General features: G+C 35.6%; 1 protein-coding gene across 4 annotated transcripts in view; it reads right to left on the reverse strand.

Annotated features, from left to right (window-relative positions):
• LOC128999411 (centrosomin-like) overlaps positions 1-25,142 on the reverse strand; it is a 54,653-nt gene that overhangs the window by 22,595 nt on the left and 6,916 nt on the right. For 3 of the 4 annotated variants that reach the window (XM_054425916.1, XM_054425917.1, XM_054425914.1), the window contains exons 2-7: positions 21,260-21,309; positions 13,800-14,005; positions 11,681-11,821; positions 6,993-7,115; positions 4,471-4,728; positions 54-209 (exon numbers count right to left, since the gene is read on the reverse strand). In XM_054425916.1, coding sequence (XP_054281891.1) covers positions 54-209; positions 4,471-4,728; positions 6,993-7,115; positions 11,681-11,821; positions 13,800-14,005; positions 21,260-21,309 — 934 coding nt within the window. Of the gene's footprint in view, positions 1-53; positions 210-4,470; positions 4,729-6,992; positions 7,116-11,680; positions 11,822-13,799; positions 14,006-18,203; positions 18,423-21,259; positions 21,310-25,142 lie in introns of those variants that run through there. The other variant, XM_054425915.1, reaches the window with a different exon arrangement.

Below are 25,142 nucleotides of genomic sequence, written 5' to 3' on the forward strand. Positions count from 1 at the left end.
ATTCTACATAGTTTTAAGTTACTTACTGTAGTCATAAATTTGCCTTGCCTTACCTCTTGTTTTAATTTTTCATTTTCAAAATAAACTAGTTTGAGCCGTTTGTCTGTGCGAGATTCAGTTTCTTCTTTTTCTTGTAGCTTGTTTTCCACCCTGGTGAGTTGTTTCCTTAATTCCTCGGCAAGGGATTTCCATTTTTCTCCTTCAGTAATCTAAGACAAGGAAAACTAGCTTGAACAGATGTGGTTAATTGAATGATATAACAACTAATAATGGCCCAAGTAAGCAGCCTGGCAAAGATAAATATTGCCCATCTAATAATGGGAAATAAATGTATAAAGAGTGAAGAGTGTCCTGTGAGTATAAACAATTTAGGGAAAGGTTTAACGGATCAAAATAAAACAAAATTCAAGGCTGATATAAAAAAAAAACCTTGTTTGCTAGATATCTGCCAATTTGTTTTTGTATTTAAAAATGTTTATCTTTAAAACAATTAAAGATATCTTATGAAATGAGGTATACCATTTGAAATAGCTATTACCATCTTTACTATTATAAAATTGAGGTGGTGTCTGTCTGTCTGTCTGGGCAGCTGTCACGACTAAAATACTAAACCTATAAAGCCAAAATTAAGCACAAAGATGGTCCACATATCTAGAAATGTCAGAGGCATATTCACTTCCCTGAGTTCCTCTCGGGCTACGCCCCTTGGAAGTCCCAAGTTTTAGGGTGAGGATTCCATAAGTAAATATTAATTGGTCTCCATGGAAGTATGAGAAAATTTATTCACAATGTTTGCATTTGCATTGACATTTCAATGTAAACAAGCAGAACTACAAAATTGCTTTTTCACCACACTATGATGTTTTTGGCTGTATTACATACGTTAATTGTAGTGAGTCGGTGGCTCAGTCGGTAGCGTCGCGGACTTCGGGCCCAAGGCAGCGATGTCGTGGGTTCGGATCCTGGTCACTGCCGATAACATTTTATCAGTACAGTTCACCTTTGTACTGTACTGGCTCACTCCTTGCTTTGCTGTTAACGATCCACGCACGGGCGCTTAGTCTATGTGGACGGGCAAATGCAAGGTTAAAAGAGGCCGCCAACCTCTTAAAAAAAAAAAAAAAAAAAAAAAAAAAAAAAAAAAAAAAAAAAAATTGGTGGCCGAAAGTTGCGTTTTGCTGCCATGCCAGCTGTCATCGTAATTTGGGGACCGAGCAGGTTTTTACAGGCCGGGGCCGCAAAATCAGCTGTCCACTTAAAACATAAATGCATTTTAAATACACAATCAGTATCCATAGCATTGCTATAGAATTGTGTTATTTTCACCGTTGCCTAGCAACTATTTATTTTTATTTTTGCTTATTCCTCAAATTATTTCTTCACATAACCTTAACGTTGCAGTTGTGTTGACTATCAGTGTGGATTATTATAGTGGTGAATAGTGGTAATAGGGTATAGTGGGGTGAAAAATAGCGTTCGTACCACGGACCGAAATGGTTTTGCAGCTCTCGATCGATTTAAGTTCTCGACTTCATCTCACAGCTGATCCAAAAAAATAAACAGAATATTTTACACAACTATGTGGTAGGTTTATCCTATACTCTAATACAAGCTAAGTCTGTTTGTCTGTAATATATACAGTAGAACCTTGATATCAAGACTCTCATAAGGATTATTACTTAAGACTTGTTATCAAGGTTAAGATTGACTCCCTTATTGAGGTTCGCAATAATATGTGATTTGGGGTAAAATAAATTCAAGGGGATTTGAAAATGACACTTGTTATCAAGGGTCTTATTATCAAGGTTCCACTGTATCTCGAAATTAACTGGAAGGATTTTTATATTTTTAATAGATTTTGGAAGTAGTGACTTATAACCAGCAGGTTATGCTCCTCTCGATATCTGATCTTTTGGCTGTTCCAACCATGGCCCGGTCATGACATAGTCAGATATGAGGGGTTCTACTGTATTCAGCAAAGAATACACTGAAGATAACTCGACATAGGGGAAAATAGAGCAAGAGTTGATGAGTGTTTCATAATGGATGTTTGAGTGTGCACTGGCGTTAACTCAATGTTTCGCTCTTATTTAAGGGTAGATTTTACAATTTGTATACACTCTTTTAGTATTTCCATAATTTGGTAACACAGTAAGCAAGCATATGCGCTAGAATCGGACTTATCTGTCTTCAGCTAATCCATAATTTTATGATAGTATTTTAGAGAGTATGCTCATGCTGAAGTTTACTTATACTTTAAGAAAGATTTTTAGTTTAGTACCAAGAAATAAATCACCCCCCCCCCCCCTTACATATACGCTGTACTATGCTGTGTTAATGCTATTGTAGCTGAATTCTACTGTATTAACCTGTGATTTTATATTAATTCCTACGATAGGAACTAAAATTTAAAAAAATTCTTCTTTTATATTTTATTATATACAGGGTGTTGAAAATGTCTGGAACCAACATTATATCTCGTGAGTGGTTAAAGAAAAACAACTGATATTTTGTGTACGGATATACTATGGTTTTACCTATCTTTTAGTGCCTTATTAAAATTTTTACCACTTATAGGGAACGTCCTGTGGAGGATGCAGTAAAAAGTTTTAATGGAAGACTATGGTAAATGATACATCATTTTAAAGGCCATTTTTTTCTGAGTAAGGAGCCACAAGTTTCATCTCAAAAGGACCACCCAAGCAAAAATGGCGACTGTTTGAAATTTAAAAAACAACTTAAAGGGAATGGAATTTTAAAATTTCAAACAGTCGCCATTTTCGCAAGGGTGGTCCTTTTGGGATGAAACTTGTGGCTCCTTACTCAGAAAAAAATGACCTTTAAAATGATGTATAATTTACCATAGGCTTCAATGAAAACTTTTTACTGCATCCTCCACAGGACGTTCCACACTCCACTCGTTCCCTATAAGTGGTTATTTAAATTTCAAACAGTCGTCATTTTTGCTAGGGGGGTCCTTTTGAGATGAAACTTGTGGCTCCTTACTCAGAAAAGAATGGCCTTTAAAATGATGTATCATTTACCATAGGCTTCCATTTAAACTTATTACTGCATCCTCCACAGGACGTTCCCTATAAGTGGTAAAAATTTTCATAAGGCACCAAAAGATAGGTAAAACCATAGTATATCCATACACAAAATATCATTTGTTTTTCTTTAACCACTCACCAGATATAATGTTGGTTCCAGACATTTTCAACACCCTGTATATATATATATATTTTTTTTTAACAACATAAGAAATATGTACAGTTAAAATGAATTAATGTGTTGGATTGCCAACTTAAAATTTCCATCATAATAAAATTTAAATTCTACTAGAACTTAAATAATAAAAGGCAAAATTATTTATAAAGAACATGTTAGTTTCCTTTATATTGCTTTTACAATTGAAATAAACTATACTGAGCCATGGCTTGGTCACCCGGTACTTTATTCTAAAACTATGTCATGGATTATATAAAAAAAGATTCTATAACCGTTGCTGTATCAACCCAGGCTTTGCTTTTGATTTATTAAAGTGTTAACGTTATGAAAATAATGTTATTGATATATTTTCATATAAACAGTAGGACAATTACAATGTAGGTTATACTTTTTTGTATAAATTTAGTGGCTTGTTTGTTTGTAAATTCAAACTACTTAATTAGTGTTTAGATTTTTTTTTAAGAGGTTGGCGGCCTCTTTTAACCTTGCATTTGCCCGTCCACATAGACTACAGATCTGTGCGTGGAACGTATCCAGCAAAGCAAGGGGTGAGCCGGTACAGTACAAAGGTGAACTGTACTGATAAAAGTTAGTGGCAGTGACCATAGGATCCGAACCCACGACACTTCTGCCTTGGGCCCGAAGTCCGCGACGCTACCGACTGAGCCACCGACTCACCTATTTGACTCACCTATTTGGCGGTATAGTACAACTTCCCGTTGCAAAGAAAAGGTACAGCTGATAGTAAAAAATTTCTTCTGGTTTCAAAACTAATGTTTTGTTTTTTTAACTTAAAAGTTGTGATTTTTCTTTAGAAAATTTTTTGCATTTAAAATTCCCAACCAAAGGACATCAAATTAAGAAAGATTGAATGATAAATAGCTCAAATATCTTGAAGTGGAGATTCCCATGTAAATGGACGTGGTGACATACAAATCTAAAAAAATCTAAAAAAGTCCAATTCTTGCGCCTTAACACAAAATCTGTTTACTGATTTTAAATATTTTTCACAATTTTTAGGCTACGTATTTTTTTTTTTGTCTCCTGCGATTGTGTCAACAACAGTGAGCATATCTTCCGGTCTCTCCACATAAATGATTCTTTTTTCGCGTAACCAACGTTTCAGATGACCAGGCTTAACATAATTGACGCTCTACTGTATTACCATTATTACCAACAAACCTAGAGCTTACTACTGTAACTATGATAACAGCATCCTTTTTATACTTATTGTAATGTTACCTTTTCCTTTGACTCCATCTTCCTCAAGCTCTTTTCCAGCTTCCTTGTCACAGTTGATGCATCTTTGTACAGTTCCTCAAAACGATTCCTCTCCTCCAGAATCTTCTGCAGATTCTCTTCCATATCGTGCAGTTGTGACATGAGTTTCTGTACGTTTTCCCCGTCATCAGTAGTCTTCTCATTTAAAAGCGTGAGTTCTTGTTCCAGACGGAGAGCTCGTTCCTTTTCTTTTGACAAATCTTCCTGCAGTTCCCTTATCTGGAAAATTACACAACACGTAAGTATTATTTGTGGAAATATTATAAAAGTAACTATCAAGATAATCTGTTAACCACGTTAAAACCTTAACATAATAATATATCTGACTATTACAGAGAAAAAAGATGAATGGTAGTTGTTTATGTTACCATGTTCCATTTGGATCTATGGATATTGTACCCTTTTGTTGGTGCACCAATAAGAATACTAGTTTTTTGAAGGAGCGAGGTTTAGTTTACCTAAAAAATAAAGTCCAATGGCTAATAGAATAAAAAAAGGTTCCTCAACACAATATTAATATTTTATAACTCATTAGAGTAATTTTCTCATTATTTTAAATTAGTTTATTTTTGTATGCATTAATTAATTGTTCTGCGTTGGTATGGTGGAATAAACGTCAAACACTTTATCTTCACACAGGTTTTAAAGACACAACAAGTGCTGTTGTTAGACAAGAAGGTCCATTACTTGGTTCTTGGCAAAGGTTTCATTATTCAAATTTCATCTGAAATCGTTTGGTACTGCTCCAAGGAATTTGAATGCTGGTTAGTATTTAATAAGAATTAATGATTTGGCACCAATGGTCTTATGAAAAACAAAAATAAGTTTAAAAGAGAAAGCTAGCTACATCTACTTGTTCGAGTTTGGTTTGTACACTGGTTAACATAAACACCCTTTTTAGTCCTGAGATTAATTACATGAACTTGGCTTGTCAAAATGGAGAATACTGCTAATAAATGTTACAGCTGACTTCTTTTATTAGTTTGAATTTATGCAATTGCAAGGATATACACTTTATTGATTAAATTGATTGAAATCATCAAGCAGTTCAGCAAAATAATCCTCTATCAAAAAGTTAAGACATTGAGCTCCTTAGAGAAGAAGGTAAACATTTTCAAAGTCTCTGTTAACTAGTGGCTGATTTTTTTATTGGAAACCCCTTCTTTTTTGTTCATCATTAAAGATTTAAATTGTCAAGGATTACACATTTAACTGACGAGATAAGTTAAAACTTAACATTATGATATTACTACAAATAAGGATTAAAACTCTTTTACAGTATCAAATCTTGAGAAAAAGAAAGAACTGACAAAGGCAGGTTTGAACACTTATAAGTGTTTGAACTTTTTGAACATTGTTTGGACAATTCTAAAATTCAATGTTTCTAAAAATAAATAAACTAAATTCCAAAGCAATAGGTACATAATTTATCTTCATACAAATTTAAAGACATTGTTCATGAGGAAAAGATTCTGATGTCTTTAACCGAAGAAAAAATATTTACAAAGTTAAGACAGAGAGATACAGCAATCACATAGTATCTAACTTCACAGATAGCATTTCCTCCACTAACTAGATTATTTTTTTTACTTTGGACAAATGGTTTAATAAGAATTTCTTGTTAAAAGTTGTGGTCGTGGACAAGCTAATGTGGGCCAAATTGTTGGTTCTTGGTTCCTTGTCCTCAGGAAGGTTATGTTTTACCTGTGAGGGGGCCGGTCCTTAATTACTTCTCAACTGAGTTCACACTAAAAGGAAACTAGAGAGTAACAAATATTTTTTTAACAATTAAAAATACAAATAAAATAACCCAAAATTCTAGTTCTTCTAAAGATTTATTAGAAATGTGATACAGAATTTGACACAAATCAGTCAACGTTAAGCATTTTGATACGATACTTGTAGCAGATAAAATTATATTGACCGATCTAAATGAAATTTGTTATGAAATCAACATAAATGTTTGAAGAGACCACAAGAATTTAATTAAACTTTATTTTTTTTATATAGGGCTCCCAAATGTGAGTTCCGTTGAGCAGCAGTAAAATAATAAGCCATAGCACCTGTGAACAATACCTTAGAGCACAGGCCCCACAGAAAGTTCCACATTAGCTGGTCCATGACTATAGTAGCACAGACAAATAGAATAAATAAAGACCGACAGCAATGCTGCGGTTAGCATAAGTTCCGGCGTCCACCGCTAGGAGTGCCGTATAGTTACAGCGCATGCCGCTGCAACGTCTGCTGGTAGCATATGGCTCCTGCGCTCCTCGCCTGCAGCGGTGTGCGCCGTAACTACATGGCACTCCTAGCGGCACATCGCGGAACCTTCCTTTGAAAGTCTATATTTATTCTATTTGTCTATGATTTTTTAAATAGACAATTAAAGTTTATTGTTTAAAAAAAAACAGTTCACACTTTTCAACAATTAGCACTACAGTAGGTACAAAATTAATTTATTCCCACAAAAACAAAACACTTGCCTTTTCCTCGGAGGTGGAACCGGGTTTGGAGTTCAGTCCGAATGTGACAGTGTACAGAGCGTTTGTATCGTCAAGATGTGGTACAGACGTCTCCATGAACCTCTGATGATAGTCTCTTAACTCCTAAGACATCACAACATTCACAACACAAGATCATAACTCAAAACATAGTCTGATAACCCTCCATGGGGTGCAAGTTTATAAAAAAAGACCTAAACGCACTATTTTTGTAATTACTTGAAGGAGAAAGCAGGCTGTGGTAGGCCCTCGCAGATACTCCTTAGGGAGAGGTTGAGCCATGGTATGGCAGTGGTGTCGCGGAGTTTGTTTCAAGCTGCTCATTAGAGTAAAGGAAACTGTTCCAAGATCGGACATTTTTACCGAAGGGCCAAACACTTTTAGACTCACCCTTATTCCTAAACTCTCTAACAATATGAATCTATAAACTTTAATCGGTAAAGGCGATTTCTTGCAAACACTACTCATTAACCGCAGGGGGCTCACGCTTGCGTGGGTTCGTGGCCTGGGCGACCACGCGGACCCTAGCTCTCCCAGAGGGGAGGTAATTGCCCGGTGTTGGAACCGGCACTTCAGGTAGACCACAAGCTATGGACGACTGGACAAGCCAGCCTCTTTGGGTTTACCCAAAGTGAGAGTACCCAGTGACATTCCCTCCATTCAGGGTGGTGGGGTGTTCAGCTCTGCTAGTGTTGATTAAGTTCATAGATCTTTCACCTGCCTGTAGCTTGTGGTTGTGACTGAGTCCTACCTGTCGTGTACGACTGACATTTTGTGAGGCATATCCTCGACTTTGGAAGTAGCCTCGTCCTGGGAGGTGAAATACCTAGCCCCCAGAGGGGAGGTAAATGCTCCGTGTTGGTATCGGCATTTTCAAGTTGGCCACAGACATGGACGACTGGGCATTGGGTCCCAGTGACATTCCTTTATCCAGGATGGAGGGGTGTTTAGCTCTAGGAGAGATGGAAGTACATCATAATCTCTAACCTACCTGTGTCTGTGGTTCTTTGGGCTTCGGCCTGCTTGTTGTATGCGACCAGCATTCAGTGGGCAAATCCTCGACTTTGGAAGTAACCTTTCCTGGGGGTGAAAACGGGCAAGTACCCGCAGCTCACGGGGACACTCAAGGGCAACGTAACTTTCCGCAGTGTGAGGGCAACGGTTTGTAGGTACTTATGCAAACCAATCCCTGTCTCTGAGCACGGACGGTATGGTTATCTTGAGTGTGGGGGGTTCTTCCCGGAACCTCAATTGAGTCAAGGGTGTCGCCACCTCTGGTGGATAGGTTCATCCGGGTGGGTCCCACTTCTATACCTGCCTCCTTTTGGGAAACCCTGATGGCCTGGCAGTGATGTTGGGTCTGACGGGCAAACGAAGTAGATCGGGTGCTGGGTCCGAGCCCGCCAGGGGTATCTGGGGATCTATCGCTCTGGTTATCTCTGGTTTCCCAGCAATGGGTAAGGCCTCGATCGGGCAGCGGTGTAAATGGGAGGTTGGGGTTCCCCCCGTCAGCGTGCTGACGGTCCCCTTCCTCCTGGCTATTGATGGCGGGTTCTGCCTGTCAGGGATTAGATAGGTCCCGAGTGTTGCTTGCACTAAATGCGTCGGGGCGCTCCACCATGGACCTCTAGGTCTCGACCTTGTGGAACCCAGGTGGAGTGACGCTTAAACAAGCAGCCGGAATCCCTGGTTAGGATCGAGGGGCAACCCTCCTTCCGAAGGGTCTGCTTCGGCAGCCGGCGAGCCTGATGACCTTAAGTCATCCGCCCATGATGTGCTAAAGGTTGATGCGTAAGCTTCGGCCTACATCATGGGGCCCGGGTATGTCCTAAAGGATAGGTACCGGGTATGCAGTCAGGGGGCTTCGGCTCTCATGACAAAACGAAATGGGAATGGAAATGGAAACACTACTCATTCATTAATAATGGATGGATTTTTACGAATGATGCGTTCAAATCTATTATTCAGACTATGTAATTGAACTAGACAGAAAAATATGAGTAAAACACAAAAAATAAAAACAAATTTTGGTTACCTGTTCAAAAAGGTGTTAATAATATTTGTAATTACATACAAGACAAATTAATTTGGCAATATATGGACCAGTACTAAATTCAGTAAACATTATTTTTTGTAGTTCCTCTCAAAAAGTCTAGTGTCCCTGAAGACGCAAATAGAAATGACATTCCCCAAATAACTTGTTTGGGTGAACAACCTCGGCTTGTCATTGGCTGCTGTAAACTAAAATAAGAAAACTAGTGTAGAATGTTCTGGGACATCAGAACTTCTTAGTACTGTAAAAGACTTAAGTTTGGGAAGTGAGAGTAATTTTTGGTTGCTTTAAAGCACCAATATTTTAAAGAATTACCAAATAGGGCTACTACAAAATAAGTAAAAAAGTTGTATATAACTATTTCCTATCTTTAATTGTAGTTAAATCTCCAATCAAACAACATATTTCTAGGGTTATTAATAATTTCAAAATAGAAGTGGATCAAAAGTTAAGCTATGTTGCGGTTAAGTATAATGAAATATTTATAAATGACTACAAGACACAGTCAGCAGACAGAAAGCATGGATTTGTTGGCTCTGCACATCACAGTTTAAAATGAAATTATTATCATTGTCATTATCATCTGTTAATTTAGATGTGGACACTACTACTTTTGGTGCACATTTTAACCCAAATATGAGTCAAGGATGAGTGTAGAATGGAGTGAGATGATATTTCTAAATTTGTTACTGCCCAAGTTCAGCTGTTTCATCAGCAAGGATCATTTAAGCCCTATGATCAGTAAGACCTAGGTCCAGTTTCAAACCATAAAAAACACACTTTTCTCAGGATCGATCTGGCAACCTTTTGATTGCCAAGCGAGCACTATGACCACTCAGCTAGCCAGCCAGGGTATATTCTCCTGAAATATGTGACGCTCAGCGCCACTATTTTATATAGTGCCACACAACTAAATCGCTGGCCTTGCGATTGGCGCGCCTCCTTCGGTCTGCCGCTTGCCTTTTTTCGAGAAACGTCAAGGAGCTACGGAACCGAGTTCTCCTCCGTCTTGTCTCTTGCCGCCGACCGTTGGAAAACCTTCAGATCGCCCCCTTGTCATGTCTCCATGTACTTCAAAATTCAGGATAAGTGGTTAATTTATTAAGTAGTTTTGGGATTAAGATGACAGGCTAGTTTAAATATTTAAGGGGAAGCCGGCAGGCTTTTGCCCCATTCGCAGAAATGTAAATTCCAATATAATGATTACCTCGCTTAACGAGGTAATCATTCCTAGACATGCAAAAATCACCACGTTGAAGGTTTAAGTATTAATTCATTCAGGAATCGCCTTATGAGTCCAAATTGGTTCAGTAACAAGTTAGGGAACGAAATTTACCTGTTAAATCATCATTTCCGTTTTACACTAATTAGCAGTTAAGTTTGGAAGGTTAGCTATAGTTCTGTTTAATAGTTAAAAATAAGTAATCAAAGCTGGCTTGGCCTGCTTCTGGTCTGGGTAAAGATTTCCGCCCTCTGGTTCCCCAACAACGTTTCCAATTTAATTGTCATTTCAAGATGGTAGTAGAGTACAGCACTTTCTTAATTGCAACATGCTAGGGTCCTCCAGACCCTAACACCCACAACAGCCAATTACCAACACATTTCACTTAATTACAATCAATACATCACATCACCACAGAATCAATAATCAGTTTTCACACCATCAATCTCCCCAAAGGGCCACAAATATCAAGGACCTTTCTGAAAGATCAGGGATATTCAGGAGTTTTTAACGCCTGACAACAACAAAATGGCAACTTAGTACTTAATAAATAAATATTTTTCAGGATCAAATAAACTTATAGGTTTAAGGCGAGCTATAGAGGGTGGAAAAAAGTCCTGAGATGGTTAAAAATTTCAAAAAGTACTGAATATAGAGCTTTTAAATTTTGTACACAGTTACTCGGCATTAAGATAATTTAAAAACATTATTCAAAGATGCCCTACCTCCTCAGGAGGCCCGCTAGGAGTCAGAAGAAAATCTTAAATGTAAGCAAAGGTTGACATGCACATCAAATTAAAGGTCTTTGTTGGTAAAATATAAATCCGCAAGCACGAACTCAAACGACAACTGTGTAAAAAATGACAGCTTTTCAAAGATGCATTGAATTTGCATTGCTATTATACGCTACTTCCCACTAGAAGTTTGAAGAAAATCATAAAACGTATGAATATGCACATCAAATTAAAGGTCTTTAATAGAAGAATACGATGCCAAAAGATTGAGCTCAAAAGAACAATTGAGTAAAAATGGCAGCCGTTCAAAGATTCAAAATGGCAGATTCAAGAAATCTTGGAATGGTTGCCATTTTTGACTCGGTGGTGCGTTTGAGTTCAAATTTGTGGCATTGTATTCTACTAACGAAGATAACTTAATTAATTTGATGTGCATATCAACCTATGCTTACATTTTAAATTTTCTTCTATCGTCCCCCTGAAGAGGTAGTGTATCACCGAATCATGTGTTAAAATGATTTTAATGCCCAGTAACCGTGTACCAAATTTTGAAGCTCTATCTTTAATACTTTTAGTAATATTTAACCGTCCTGGGACTTTTTTTCACCCTGTATAACCACTCGGCTACTCTGGATTTTTCATTCATAATAAACAAACCTACCTTTTCAAGGTTTTCTAGTTTGGCCTGAAGCTCTTGTTTTTCCTCAGTAACTGAGTCAAGTTGTTGCTTCTGGACCTCAAGTGCATTGTAAGAATCAGTCAAAAGACTTCCCAGCTCTTTCTTCTGGAGATCATGTTCAACCTGAGAAATTTGTTATGTTTTATAATCATTGCCATGATGCAATTTTAGTATTTAAAACTCTCTATTTGTAAACCTTGGAATTGATAACAGTCTGTGATCAATTCAAATTAAATCTTTAATTTGTTAAATGTAGAGTTGAAAAAGTTGACTGTCCTAATTAAATTCCTTTTGAGTTGTCACATAGCTTTAAACTATTTATAATGGATATCTAGATATGAAAATACTCAACCTTAACCCTGCATCTGACAGTTACAAATGTCTGTCCCGCAGGCCATTTTTTTCTGTATGTACATAGGTTACTTTAGATCCGTATAAATTGTGTTCTACTAGGCCTATAGGCCTACAAAAATATATTCTTTTTATGTATTTTATCTTTCAGGACATTACAAGGAACATGTTTAAACCATTTACGGATCCCAAAAAATTGTGTAGAACTGTTTACTTGTAAGAACAAGAAAAAAGAAAATGGGCCTATATAACATTACTCCAAAGTAGAGGCTTGGGAAAATACAAAAGATTTTTTACTACAAAATCCAAGGTAATCAAAACTTTTAGATAATGGTCCTTTACATGAAAAAATTAAAAAAAGTCATATTTATCATGATTTGTATGTAAAAAATATAAGAAAGAATGTTATGTCACCATCACGCTAAACATGCAGTTGCGCCATTCTACGGTTTTATTTTCTACTTTAATAATATTGTTACATTACAGTAACTAACCAGCGTCAATCATCATCAATCAATCATCAATCAGCGTGTTAATGGGGCGATCAAAATAAACTGTAGAATCTCCTGTGTAAAATTATATACATCGATATCTAATACAGGTGATGTTTTCTGTTGAAACTGAGCAGTTAATCAAATTGATGCTCAAACGACTAATCGTTGCCAGTGGAGGAACTAGTTTTGGCGTCTAGTCAATAGTCATTTGCCAGATGCAGGGTTAAGGACAGGGGTTTTCTAGATGATATCAGTATGTACAAAAATTATATGATAAAATAATATCTAGCTAGGTACTATAGTTTTCAATTATATCACTACAAAATAAATGTTATATCTAGAAGATATAAAGAAATATCGAAAATCTGTCATTCAATAGGCCAGAGGCAGAGGTTTCACAACTGAACTTGAGACAGTTTTATATAAGAGAAATTTACACAAAAGATATATTTATAGGTTAATTTGCAGATTTTAGGGATGTTTGACTACTCAAAGAACTAGTATTATCTTTGTATTTCACTAAAATGTTTCTATATGTTTATTTTTAAGGTATCTTTGCATCTGACTAATGTTTATTTTTGAGTATCTGTTTGATGGATAGCAATATCCAGGAAGTGAAACAATCCCCTTAGGAGATAGGATAGCTAAAAGATTTCTTTTAATTCCTGGTAGATAATGACTAAGTATTTTATGATGCATTTTTGTTAAAAAAACTATTTTAGTTAGCCTACAGGGTTTGCTTTGAAACATAGGATGTCATAGCATAGGTATCAGTAAAACAAGACAGATTTGGTTTTTTGTTTATTTGTAATGCAGGCTCAGTTTTATTTTATATAAAAAAACAACCTAAAGTAAAAATATCTGGTTTTTTCTATCAAAGCCCCAGTGAAACAAACATAAAACTTAATATTTACAAGAGCATTAAATTTCAGTTAGTGATAAAACTTCAATTTTTAATTTTTGTAATTGGAATAAAATGAAAAAAAAAAATTAAATCTACTAGATACAAAAATTTTAATAATTGGTTTGTATAACTATGCCTAGTACCAATTTGTCAAATAAAGTTTAAAATGTCAAAATTTTTAAAACAAGATACCGGTATGTACAATGACTTCATTTTGGTGGCTGCTCCATATCTTTAACTCAAAAATGTAATCACTAACAAGATTACTACAGTGTTTTAATACTAAAAAATGTCATACCTTATCAAACACTTTATAAACTGACTTTTGTATAGAATTGACAAAACTACTCACTTTCAGGTTAGTATACAGTCGCCGTAACTCGTCCAAATCTTTAGGTAGGGTTGGGTCAATGCGCTCCTGTTCCAAAAAGTAAATTCTCACTTTCAAATTGAAATTTTCTTTCTTCAGACTGGCAAAATCTTCCTCGTACTCCTTCATAGTTCTTGGCAGTCCGGGAGACTTCATGACTGGGGATGTGGGGCTGAAGGGGAGTTGACCTGGAAAAATACAAAGTGGTGAACAATTTGTGGCAAAATATGTGTGACTTTTAGCTAAGGTCTAATAACACCTCTTAAACAAAGTATAACACATCAAATGCAACTGAGATCAACTTTGAAAGACATCCAACAATTGTTATTGTAAAACTCATATATTTATTGTTATTGTTGAAACTAGTATATTTATTGTTTGTCGTTCATTTATATTTTCACTTACTATTCTTGTTTGTTGTTCTTGTTCATTGATTGTTATTTAAAGTTCTGCTTTGTGTACGTCTATTTTGATACTGCTCAAATTGTATTTACTTACTGCATGTCATTGACAAAAATTATTTTTGTATGTATATGTTTAAGTTAGATTAAGTCATCTATACAACATATTGTAAATTGGTTCTTGACCGTTGGAAGGTAAAATAAATAAATACATCAAAACTTTATCATTTGTCAAGCAGATATCACGTTAGTTTTAACTCAGCTTAGGTAAAATTTTAACGAAACAATTGTACAACGTACGAACAATTTTATACGTAGACTATGTATATAAAATCAAAACAAACTGGATGAAAGAAGCCATGAAGTGCTTAAGAAAAGTTTCACAGGAAGACTTATAGAAAAATAATAAAGTACCGTATTGGGAGAAATCAGAAAATATTTCACCAACCTTAATGTAAAGATCAATAAGAAGTGAATGCCTTTAAAATAAGCCTACCAGGAAGAACGGACAAAGTGGCCAAACATTTTTGAGAAGCGGTTGGACAGATTTATGAGTGAGAATACGATAGATCCATTTTTCTATGGTATCAGCACAAAACGTTAAAAGATATTTATACCTATAGCATACTGTATTTACTAGATCAAATTGATTTTAAAATTCCCATATCAATCTTATGGAGAATAGTTAAACTGTTCTAGATTGTTTGCTTATGGATATAGGCTATTTTGATCAATTTACAAGGTAGGTACCGTAGATATATTTATTTCATACTAAGCTATAAACGTTTCCACTAAAAAACACAATGTTTAATCTTCATTGTAGCAGCAAACCTAAGTAATCAGTTAAATACTACTTAAATGGGAAATATATCTGTCATGTCAAGGAAAATATTTGGGAAAATATTCAGGGAAGTTGAAATTTGATGAGTATGCAGGTTTGCTTTGCAATCATTAAAAATCTTTAAGTCCATGTAATGTATAATTTAACAATGAATAAACTTAGTTTATCAGAACTAGAGGACCCATGCTGCTCCCCAGCGTTAAAATAAATATAGGCCTAATATCGGAGAAATAATCAAATTTATGATTTTTGATTGAGTAATACCGGTACAGTATCTTGAGCTTAACTGATTCAAACGATAGCTCAAATATTGTTGGATTCACTTTTTCATAAGACAGACTCGTATGAATGGTTTCAGTTCAAGGCCAAGGTCAAAACCCAAAGCCACTTGGTCTGTTGTTAGCTCATTGACCTCTGTAAACACTAAGCCTAAAGCATTTTTAGGTAATAATTTGACATCTGAAGGTTTTAATAATTTCTTTATTGACAAAGTGAGTGATGTTGTCTCTAGTATTTCACCTAGTGTAAATAGTCATTTAGATTTCCTGACAAATGTTGACAAACCTTGCACACTGTTCAATTTTTCACCAATTAGTGTTGAGAATCTTTATTCTATTATTATGGGTATTAAGAATAGCCAATCACTAGATGTACATTGTTTGAATGCAATAATCATCAAACAGGCAGCTCAGTTCATATGTGAACCCTTAGCCTATGTTATTAATTTATGTATGCATGCTGGTGTTTTCCCAAGATCATTAAAATATGTGAAAGTAGTACCTGTATTTAAAAAAGGGAAAAAGGACAGTTATGAGAACTATAGGCCTATTAGTATTGTTAGTATTGTATCTAAGGTCTTTGAGATTGTTCTCAACAAACAAATCGTAGCCTATTTTGAATCAAATAAGATATTTTCTTCTTGTCAGTTTGGATTTAGAGCCAAACATAGTACAATTGAGGCAGTGCTGTCACTTGTTCAGATTAGTTCTGAGGGTCTAGAAAAAAAACAAAGTGTTGGTTGTAGATTGTTTGACCTCACCAAAGCGTTCGACACTGTGTCCCATTCCATACTCCTTAGTAAACTTTCCTTCTATGGTGTCCAAAACCCTAGCCTATCTCTCATTGAATCCTATCTTGGAGATAGACATCAGGCTGTAGTTGTTAATGGAATTATGTCTAGTTTTAAGTTAGTCGAGTACGGGGTGCCGCAGGGCTCTGTTTTGGGCCCTTCATTTTTTATTATTTATATTAACGACCTTCCCAATCAGGTTCAGGATGGGTTCGTACATCCTTATTTATTTGCAGATGATTTGGCCCTCTCTGTTATTGAAAAAAGTGCTGAATCCTTGAGAGGTAGACTAGATGACACCTCTAATACCATAAACGACTGGTGCTGTGCTAATAGTCTATGTCTCAATGATCAAAAGACTCTTGAAATTCTTTTTACTTCTAGCCGTCTCAATGCTGCTAAAGCAAACCCTGTTAAGTTTTTGGGAATTCATCTTGAGCCTGGGTTGGGATGGGAAACTCACATTGACACTGTTGTAAACAGAATATGTAGAGGTATTTTTCTGCTTAGAGTTTTGAGTATGATTGTTTCCATTGATGCACTTGTAACTGTTTACCATGCTCACATATTTAGTCATTTATCCTATGGCACTATTCTCTGGGGTAACCACTCCTCCGTTATTAAATTACTAATCCTGCAAAAGAGAGCTGTACGTATAATGTGTGGAACTAGGCCTAGAGCACACTGCAAGCCTTTGTTTGTTCAGTTAAAACTACTCACTCTTCCAGCTATTTATGTTTTGGATTGCTTAATTTATGTGAAAAAGAATGTCCACAATTTATTGTTATGTGAAAATCTACATAATTACTCTACTAGGCAAAAGAATCACATATTTATTAAGTACAATTATTATTCCAGGACCTTAAAAAGTTTTGAGGTAACTGCACTTAAGCTGTACAATGTTCTTCCTACTGCAATCAAAGACCTGCCACTAAACAAGTTTAAAGACAGGATTAAACACTTTTTTGTTAACAGCCCTATTTATAACACTTGTGAATTTTTTGATCTGGACTATTCATTATTGTAGACCATTGCTGACTGTGTAGCCATTCTATGTAAATGTACCTTGTAATTTATGCATGTATGTGATGCATGATGCAGACCTAATTTATTAATTTATTTATTTCTTGTATGCTACTTGACTTTTATTGATGTGTGCGTTTTTGCAACATTTTGTAATTATTTTTTGTGACGAGACTGATAGCATGTAATTGTTGAATGGTCAATAAATTCTTGATTCTTGATTCTTGAACGAATTTTATGCCAACCGAGTTCAAAGATGACATGATTAACAAGATAACGTGAATAAGTCTTTAGGTTTCAAAGAAGAAATGTGTAAAATACAAATCTTAATCAGTTTAATTATTAGTATACGATAAATTATCGTCTTATTACATCAAGTTTCTAAAATAAATATTCACAGAGTTTAGCGTGTTATTGAAACCCAAAACCTTGATATATCCCTAAAAATACAGTTTGTTTTAAATGAACTCCAGATAAGTGATTTGATGTTTTGACCTCTCGTCTAAAATCCAAATCATTATAAAATTAGATAGGCCTATTGTTAATGAAATTATTATTTTTTAGAAGCTTGAAAGGAAAAGTTGCTTAACATTCTTTCTTATTTTATTCATTGCAAATTTCAAATAAAACAATCCAAGCCTTTTTAATACATAGGCTAACGTAAAACCTATAGGCCTTCTGTTTAGTCACTATACAACATTCAATCGAAAAACGTTTATATATCTCCATAATCACAATTTCTACCCCAAAGTAGCGTGCACTACTATATTATTCCGCCGGTCCTAACTATATAACCTCATTAAACACCCATAGCTCCATAAAAACTTTAAAATTCAAAAGCAACGATTCTCTCATTTAAAATCCTCATAGATATTTTAAACCTGTTTTAATAGAGAACAGATTATTTTTGCAATGATGTTCCACTTACAAATAAGTAGGCCTACCCACACCAAAAATGCTTTCGTAAAAGATAAAAAATTAAAATTAAAAAAAACCACTATGAGAGTAAAATTCGAGGCAACTTAAAATAAAAAAAACCCCTCCAAACATACCACGCAGTCGCAGTCTGTGGCAAGACGCAGTCTCGTACCCAGAAGACCCCGACTCGGACATGATGTGTTGGGAGTATACGACGACGCCCGAGGAAGTTAACTCTACAATGTAGGACCTCTGTCACGGACCACTGGCCAAATACAATCTGAAGAAATGCTGTCTAAACACCGATATAACTCGCCGAATAAACTACAAATTTGAATATCAGTAGGTAAGAAACGTGCACAACAACTAAATTGTTTATCCATGTGTTGTTTGTATTTGCCATGTGTTTTGTTGTATTTTTACTAGACAATAAAATACAAACGGTCAAATAGAAATGAATGTTATGATAATGGATTGAATATAGGTTTTAGCACAGAAACGGTATGGATCATAAACATGAAAAAACGTCACTGGCCCATATGCCTATTAAATAGCTGTATCATCTAGTTTAACAGTTCCATTTAAATAATAAAAAAAACTGTATCAGCAATCTGACACATCCTTTCTCCCGTTACGTTAGGTTGTCAACAATCTTTAATATGAGTAAGCGGTGGGAGTAACTATGATATGTTATCGGGAAAATCACAAAAGTTGCAATAACTTTTAAGCCGTAATTTTCACAGTAATGGGTGGTTGCACTATTTTTTCAGAATTCCTAGTCTATGAGAAAAGGTCCAACCTTTACACTCGGAAGATGTATTTGGTAGGTACCAATTTGAAAACCATTGATTTTAGATAAGACTTCAATTTGTCGTATCATCCTTCTGTAAGTCTGAAGCCTCTTTCAAGTATGTTGAATATGCGATACATTTTGAAGAGCAATTTTTTATGACATTTTTTAAAAATATTCCAGTAACAGCTGATGTTATTTAATTTACAATAGATCAATGGTAAAACTTGGAACAAAATTAGTCTAATACCGCACAAGACTGGGTTTTTGAGTGTTTGTTATTTTATTTTCAATTGACGTAGGCACTTTTCGAATAATTAAAAACCTTCTGATGCATGTAGAGAACAGATAAAAATAGTTTCTTTATTATCTATTTTGTCTTTTTTCAGGAGAAGGCCGTGTAAAATGTCTTTTGACAATCAGACAGGCAAAAATTGAGATAAGACTTGTTTCGGTTCTTTAATAATGTACAAAACGTAAAAATAACAAAACATATATAATTCTGAGCAATGTGCAGACAAAACTCTAATTTAATTTATACAAGATTACAGCATTTGCGTGTTGTAAGTAGCGGTCAGTTACGCTCCAATACGGACGGCCAAAAATATTTTAGGATTCAAAATTAATATTCATAATCTGCATCAGACAGTAAACAGCAGTAATGCACAGAGAAGTCATCTTCTCTGTGAGAAAAGTTCAACCGTTTACTCGTGCGGAATATTAGCTACCACTTTGAAAACCACTGACTTTGATTACCCGATCAGTCTCATTAAGCCTTTTTCAAGCGTGTTTAATATAATATACTATACGTTTAAGAGAGTTAATTCTCTATGATGTCGACTAAATATTTTTCTCTTATTGCAGGTTAAATCTTACAAGTCCTTTACGGGCTACAAAACTACAGGAAAAAAATAATCAGATCGATAAAGATAAACATATCTAAAAGGGGTTTGTCTAGTTTTTGCTGCAACCGCTTAAGAATTGGATGAAAAATTTAATCATTATTCAATACTACGTTGTATACTTCAACAAACGTGAAACGGGCTATGGCATGGATGGAGTTTTGTACATAGACATTGTCTAATGCCGGAATATATTCACTAGGAAGACCCAACTCAAACATTTTCGGGCATAAATTTGTCATTGGTAAGAGATTTAGTGTTAATATAAATATGATACTGCTAACCTTATGACGGTAAAAAATAATTTATGCCATTCGTTTTCAAGTTGTCTCTTCCCCATCATTGAAAGTCTTGTCAACAATGAACTAAGTTATATTTATTCACATTATGTTTTCTAAGCTACCAATACCAGTTATCAGTGTTATTTAACAGATTTTGCAAGGGAACGGTCCAAGCCTTGGTTTTGTTATTATTCTAACATCGATCTGTTGCTAAGATTAATCGACAGACCGGTGACTTACAGCGACTGGGTCTGGAAACAATCTCAACTAGAATCAAACCAGCGATCTTCAGATTTGAAGGCGAGCAGTATAACCACTCTGCTACCCAGACTAAATTATTCCGTTGCGTCTTTTCGTGTAACGACACATGTATAATATTGTGTGTTAGGCTGTACATCGATGGTCACTCAGCCTAGCTACTGTAGGTGTCCAGCTTGAGAGAGTGTGGACTAGTCAGTAGTCAGTGTATATTTTTAACCCTCTCTTCCCAGACGACTGGCCTACTCCAGCCAAACACTAAATGTCAATACAGTAGAAATAGATGGGGAAGCCCCAAGTGTTAATTTACGCTGCACTTGATTTCCGTACTGAAGAACAAAAAAAAATAAGAGATCCAATGTTCAATTAACAGTAAAAATTATATGAGTTGAAAAAGTGAGAAATTTATTATTAAGGGTAGTACTTAAGTTATGTTTATAGCTTAATTAATTGTTAGTTGGATACAGCATAATAGTGTTACTGCATACTTTTTGGAATGGTAAATGATATTGTTTACCGAAGTTAATGATTAGCCTATACATTGCATATATCAAAAATCTGTACTCTTCTGTTATACTGTAATGACCACACCGGGTTAGGTTAGGTAACCAAATGGAAATAAATAAAAATGTATTATTTAATGTACAAATAACCTAACCCAATTTGACCTAACCTGGTGTGGTGAATATAACAGGTAGATATAATTTGGTGTGGTAAATGAGAAGAGTGCCCAAAATTCCAATTAAGGGGTTGTTTCATAATTGGAGTTAAGTAATAATTATTGTTATTAAAGCAAAGTTAGTTATATATATTACTACATTTAAAATATAAAAAAATTGTTTTACTACGGATTGCACTTTACAACAACAACAAAAACACTTATGTTTATTTATTGTTCACCATAAAACCAAACTAAATCTTCAAGAAAATAATGAAGTAGAAATTATTTAAATACTTACGTGTGTCAAACACAGGCAAGGGAAGGTCAGTGAGATTATTAGGGAATGTCCTGAAACAAACAGCATTATTTTAACACCTAATAATCACACTAACGTAGCTGCCATACATATTCTCATAGTTTTTTTTTTATCCCTCAAGTGTACCTGTATATGCTGTCATGGAGGAACATTGATATGGTCTTAGTAAATATAACGAGAAAATCTCGCATTACAAGTGGGCTTTGTTTTGCACTTGTATAGGAAGGAAGAACTCATGGAAATGTGGAATGTGGCTGAGAAGGGAAGGTCTGTGGGTCAGAAACTTCGGTCAGTAAATGACTGCCCTTTCCGAACACTACCGGGGCTCGACTCTTCAACCAAAATGAACCAGCGTCTACTAAACACAAGTGGCAACGCCGCAGTACCGGCCTCACTGTTGCACTACTTCATGAGCTTCATGTACACGTTTGTGATTACTGTCATTACCACGGCAAGAGGCGATGTTGCCACACACCAACGCGTCAGCCTTGTATTAGAGGAGGCTATGAAGGATGATATGTGTTAAATTAATTAATGCGTCAACAGCTCTGTTAAAGATCACCTGTTCATTTAGCCACGATCATTAATTTATCAAAACACCAACAATTGTCACGGATACCGGAACAGGAAACTCTATGAATCGCAAAAATAAAAAATAAACTAGCCTGGCCCGAAACAAAAAAAGTTTATTATTAAACCAATACTATCATATGACAGTTAAATAGTAAGTCCTAAAGATATTTTGGCGATATCAACTCTCTGGGAACTACAAAACGAAAAAATAAATCATTTCGGGGTCTAGACTCACAGTGCCACCTACGATAATAGCTTATTCCCTATATGGTAAATAAGCTAAAACTGGTGACAAATTTAAAATAGGAATGGGATCAATTCTTCCATCAATTGTCAAAGAACGAACCAGAACCATTTAAACTAGTACTGTAAGTTGAAGTATACAGAAAAAGGTCTGTTCGTTTAGTATCCAACTGGATTTTCTGCAAACAGATGATTTGAGAGGCCCCTTGAGTGGGGAGGGGGTTACTAGATGAGATACGCTCGCCCCCGCACATCGCACAGCTGATGTCACACATCCTCTAATGAGGAAATGGCTGCACTTAGCCACTCACTGGCCACTGCAAGGACTGAATCATTACCGCCATGTCTGGTATTAAGAGCAGACTTCATCTGTACGCGCCATTTTCTACAAATCGCAAATCAAGTCCAAAAGATCGGCTCTGGTGCATTTTGCCATGTCAGCGAAAATCGCGTAAGGTTGTAATTAGGCATAAAACTAAATATAATTCGCGTTGTTACAGTGATTCATTGATTCATTTCATTCATTTCATTTCATTCATTCATTTCATTTGATTCATTTTCATTAATTAAAAATAATTGAACGAACTTTGTTTCCTTCGATATCACAGTTAATACAGTTTTTTTGTACTTTTCACATCAAATGTATGTTTTCTATCCAAGTTTAAACATTTGTATAAACGTTATCGGCATAAAACCATTAGTTTACGTTGTAGCAATCCATTCATTCAGTTAATACGTTCAGATTTTCGATTCATTAAAAATAATTGAATGAACTTTGTATCTCTCGATTTAAGAGGTAAGACCAAGATGTTTGTACTCACCAATCACAAGAATTGAGCTTTATCCATATTAAGACATTTACTTAAACATTATCAACTATGCTATTAGATCACTTCTTCATTAATTACAAAATAATATTGAACCGTACTATTTATTCCTTTATTTCACAGTTAAGAGAGTTTTTTTTTGTACTTATCAATCACAAGAACTGGGCTCTATCCATGTTAAAACATTTACCAAAACATTATCAAATATCTACATTTATTTAGTCCGGCGTTTACATCTTCGGCTCAGATAACCTGCTGGAAACTTCCCAAACTAATTGAAACGTTCGAAACAGACGCAGCCCTTTGACACATCTTGACGTCACTTCCTCGTCATAAACAAAAACCATGACGAGGAAACATATCTCAATCAGTCCAAGATTAGATGACAATAATGAACCCTGTATGATGCCGAGTGCGGCGGAACGAAGGGTTCTGGTTATTATTACGCGGAGCTAAAATAGTCCCAAATTCGAGGGCTGTGTGGGGTCTGGGTGTAGGGAGGATGCAGACGTGTGCCTCTAAACTTTACTTCCGCCCACATCTGCTTGTTCCGCACTCTCAGCTGGTACAAGGCGATGGTCCACCTTTTGGGGTTCGAGATGGGGATTGGATTTCGCTTCCGTTTTGAACCACTTAAGTCTTCAGCACCTGTCCTCGAAAAAGAACTGGTGGTATCAATAGAAATGAGATGGCCGAAACTCGGTTGTAAAAGCTACAGAGTGTTATGTTACAGAGTGTTATTAGTTATGTCTGGGTAGCCGAGAGGTTTTAGTGCTCACCTTCAAATCTGAAAGTCGCTGGTTCGATTCCAAGTAACCAAACCATTGTCATTGGGCTATGAATTAATAATGCTGCCTAACAAAAAGGTCGACGTTCGATAGTAACAACACCGTGGTTTGGAATGTTCCTGTCTGAAATTTAACCAAAGTAAATAATTCCAAGACTTTGATTGTGTAGGTAAATCTTTATTACAAAGTATTAGATTACATAGAATTTTAAAGATCTAAACGGTTTTTAATCTTACATAATAATGATGGTTAATCAATTAAATAGAATTTTGATTTTTGCTTCTCCTGGTGTAAGAACTGACACGCTTTTATAGACAAAAAACTACGGACGAGGTTTGGACCGTTCCATATCAAAACGTAGAAAATGCCATTGGCGTAGAAAACACAGAAAATAACATGAGGTTAAAATGTATCTTCACTGAAATTAGTTTTAGATAAGCTGTAACACAACAAAATATAGTTGGTAAAAAGCCCTACATTAAATTTGTAAATTTGCAATATACATTAGTAAATACGAATAATTATAAGTTTAAGTTCAAGGTTGAATTGTTACGTACATGTCAAAGACAATATTTCAAATTATACAGTCACTTTTAAGGAAATTAATAAACCAACAAATATTTTTATCAGGAACAATGCCTAAGCGAGCGGTAAAATTTGTGTAAATACTTCAATTGCAGAAAAAAAAACATAAATGTCACAGGCCTATTATACGTGTATATGTTCGACGTCGCACTAATCAAATCACATAGGTTTGTCCACATTATGCTAGGTTCTCTGTTCTATATTCATCCAGAGATCAAAGTTTAGTGTAGAGATAAGAAAGATGGCCCTGACATGACATGGTGCTATTTCTATCTCATCGTCCAAGCAGGTTCCCTATGTTTACTGTTTGTTTTGGCTCCGCAAACTTCCACTTGGACTGGAGAAACGCCTTTGATATTTCTTTTCGATGCGAAACAAAACTGACAGACAATATGAATGGCAGATTTTTATTGATTAAGTAAAACCTTCGTACTAAACCCAAACCACGCTGTGGCAATTTCGTCATACTACATTGAAAACGTCTATTTTCATCCTCGGTAATTAAGCTTACGGTGCATGATTAATATGCTTCAACGTGAACGCATGTTTTTTTTCTGATTGACAATAGGATAACCACTGTTAGCCTGGCGTTTGACGGCCAACACCAAAATTATGACTCCTGCCGACTCTTAAAATATTATCTTCATCCAGCAAGGTTTGGAACGCATATTGCGCCAACTACGTCGATACGGATCACTCACTATGCACGACGTCGGTTAAAATATATTTAACATACACGCAAACCCTCTCGGGCTACCGACAAGAGGTTTTCGGTGTAAACAGTTTGTTTGACAGTCCAACGGTCGCGTAGGAGATGTGAGTAACCGGAGTATTTATATTGAGCCAGCC

Source organism: Macrosteles quadrilineatus, unplaced genomic scaffold, assembly GCF_028750875.1.
Source record: "Macrosteles quadrilineatus isolate MER2022 unplaced genomic scaffold, UCM_ALF_1.0 Scaffold_8__2_contigs__length_117827958, whole genome shotgun sequence".
NCBI lineage: Eukaryota > Metazoa > Arthropoda > Insecta > Hemiptera > Cicadellidae > Macrosteles > Macrosteles quadrilineatus.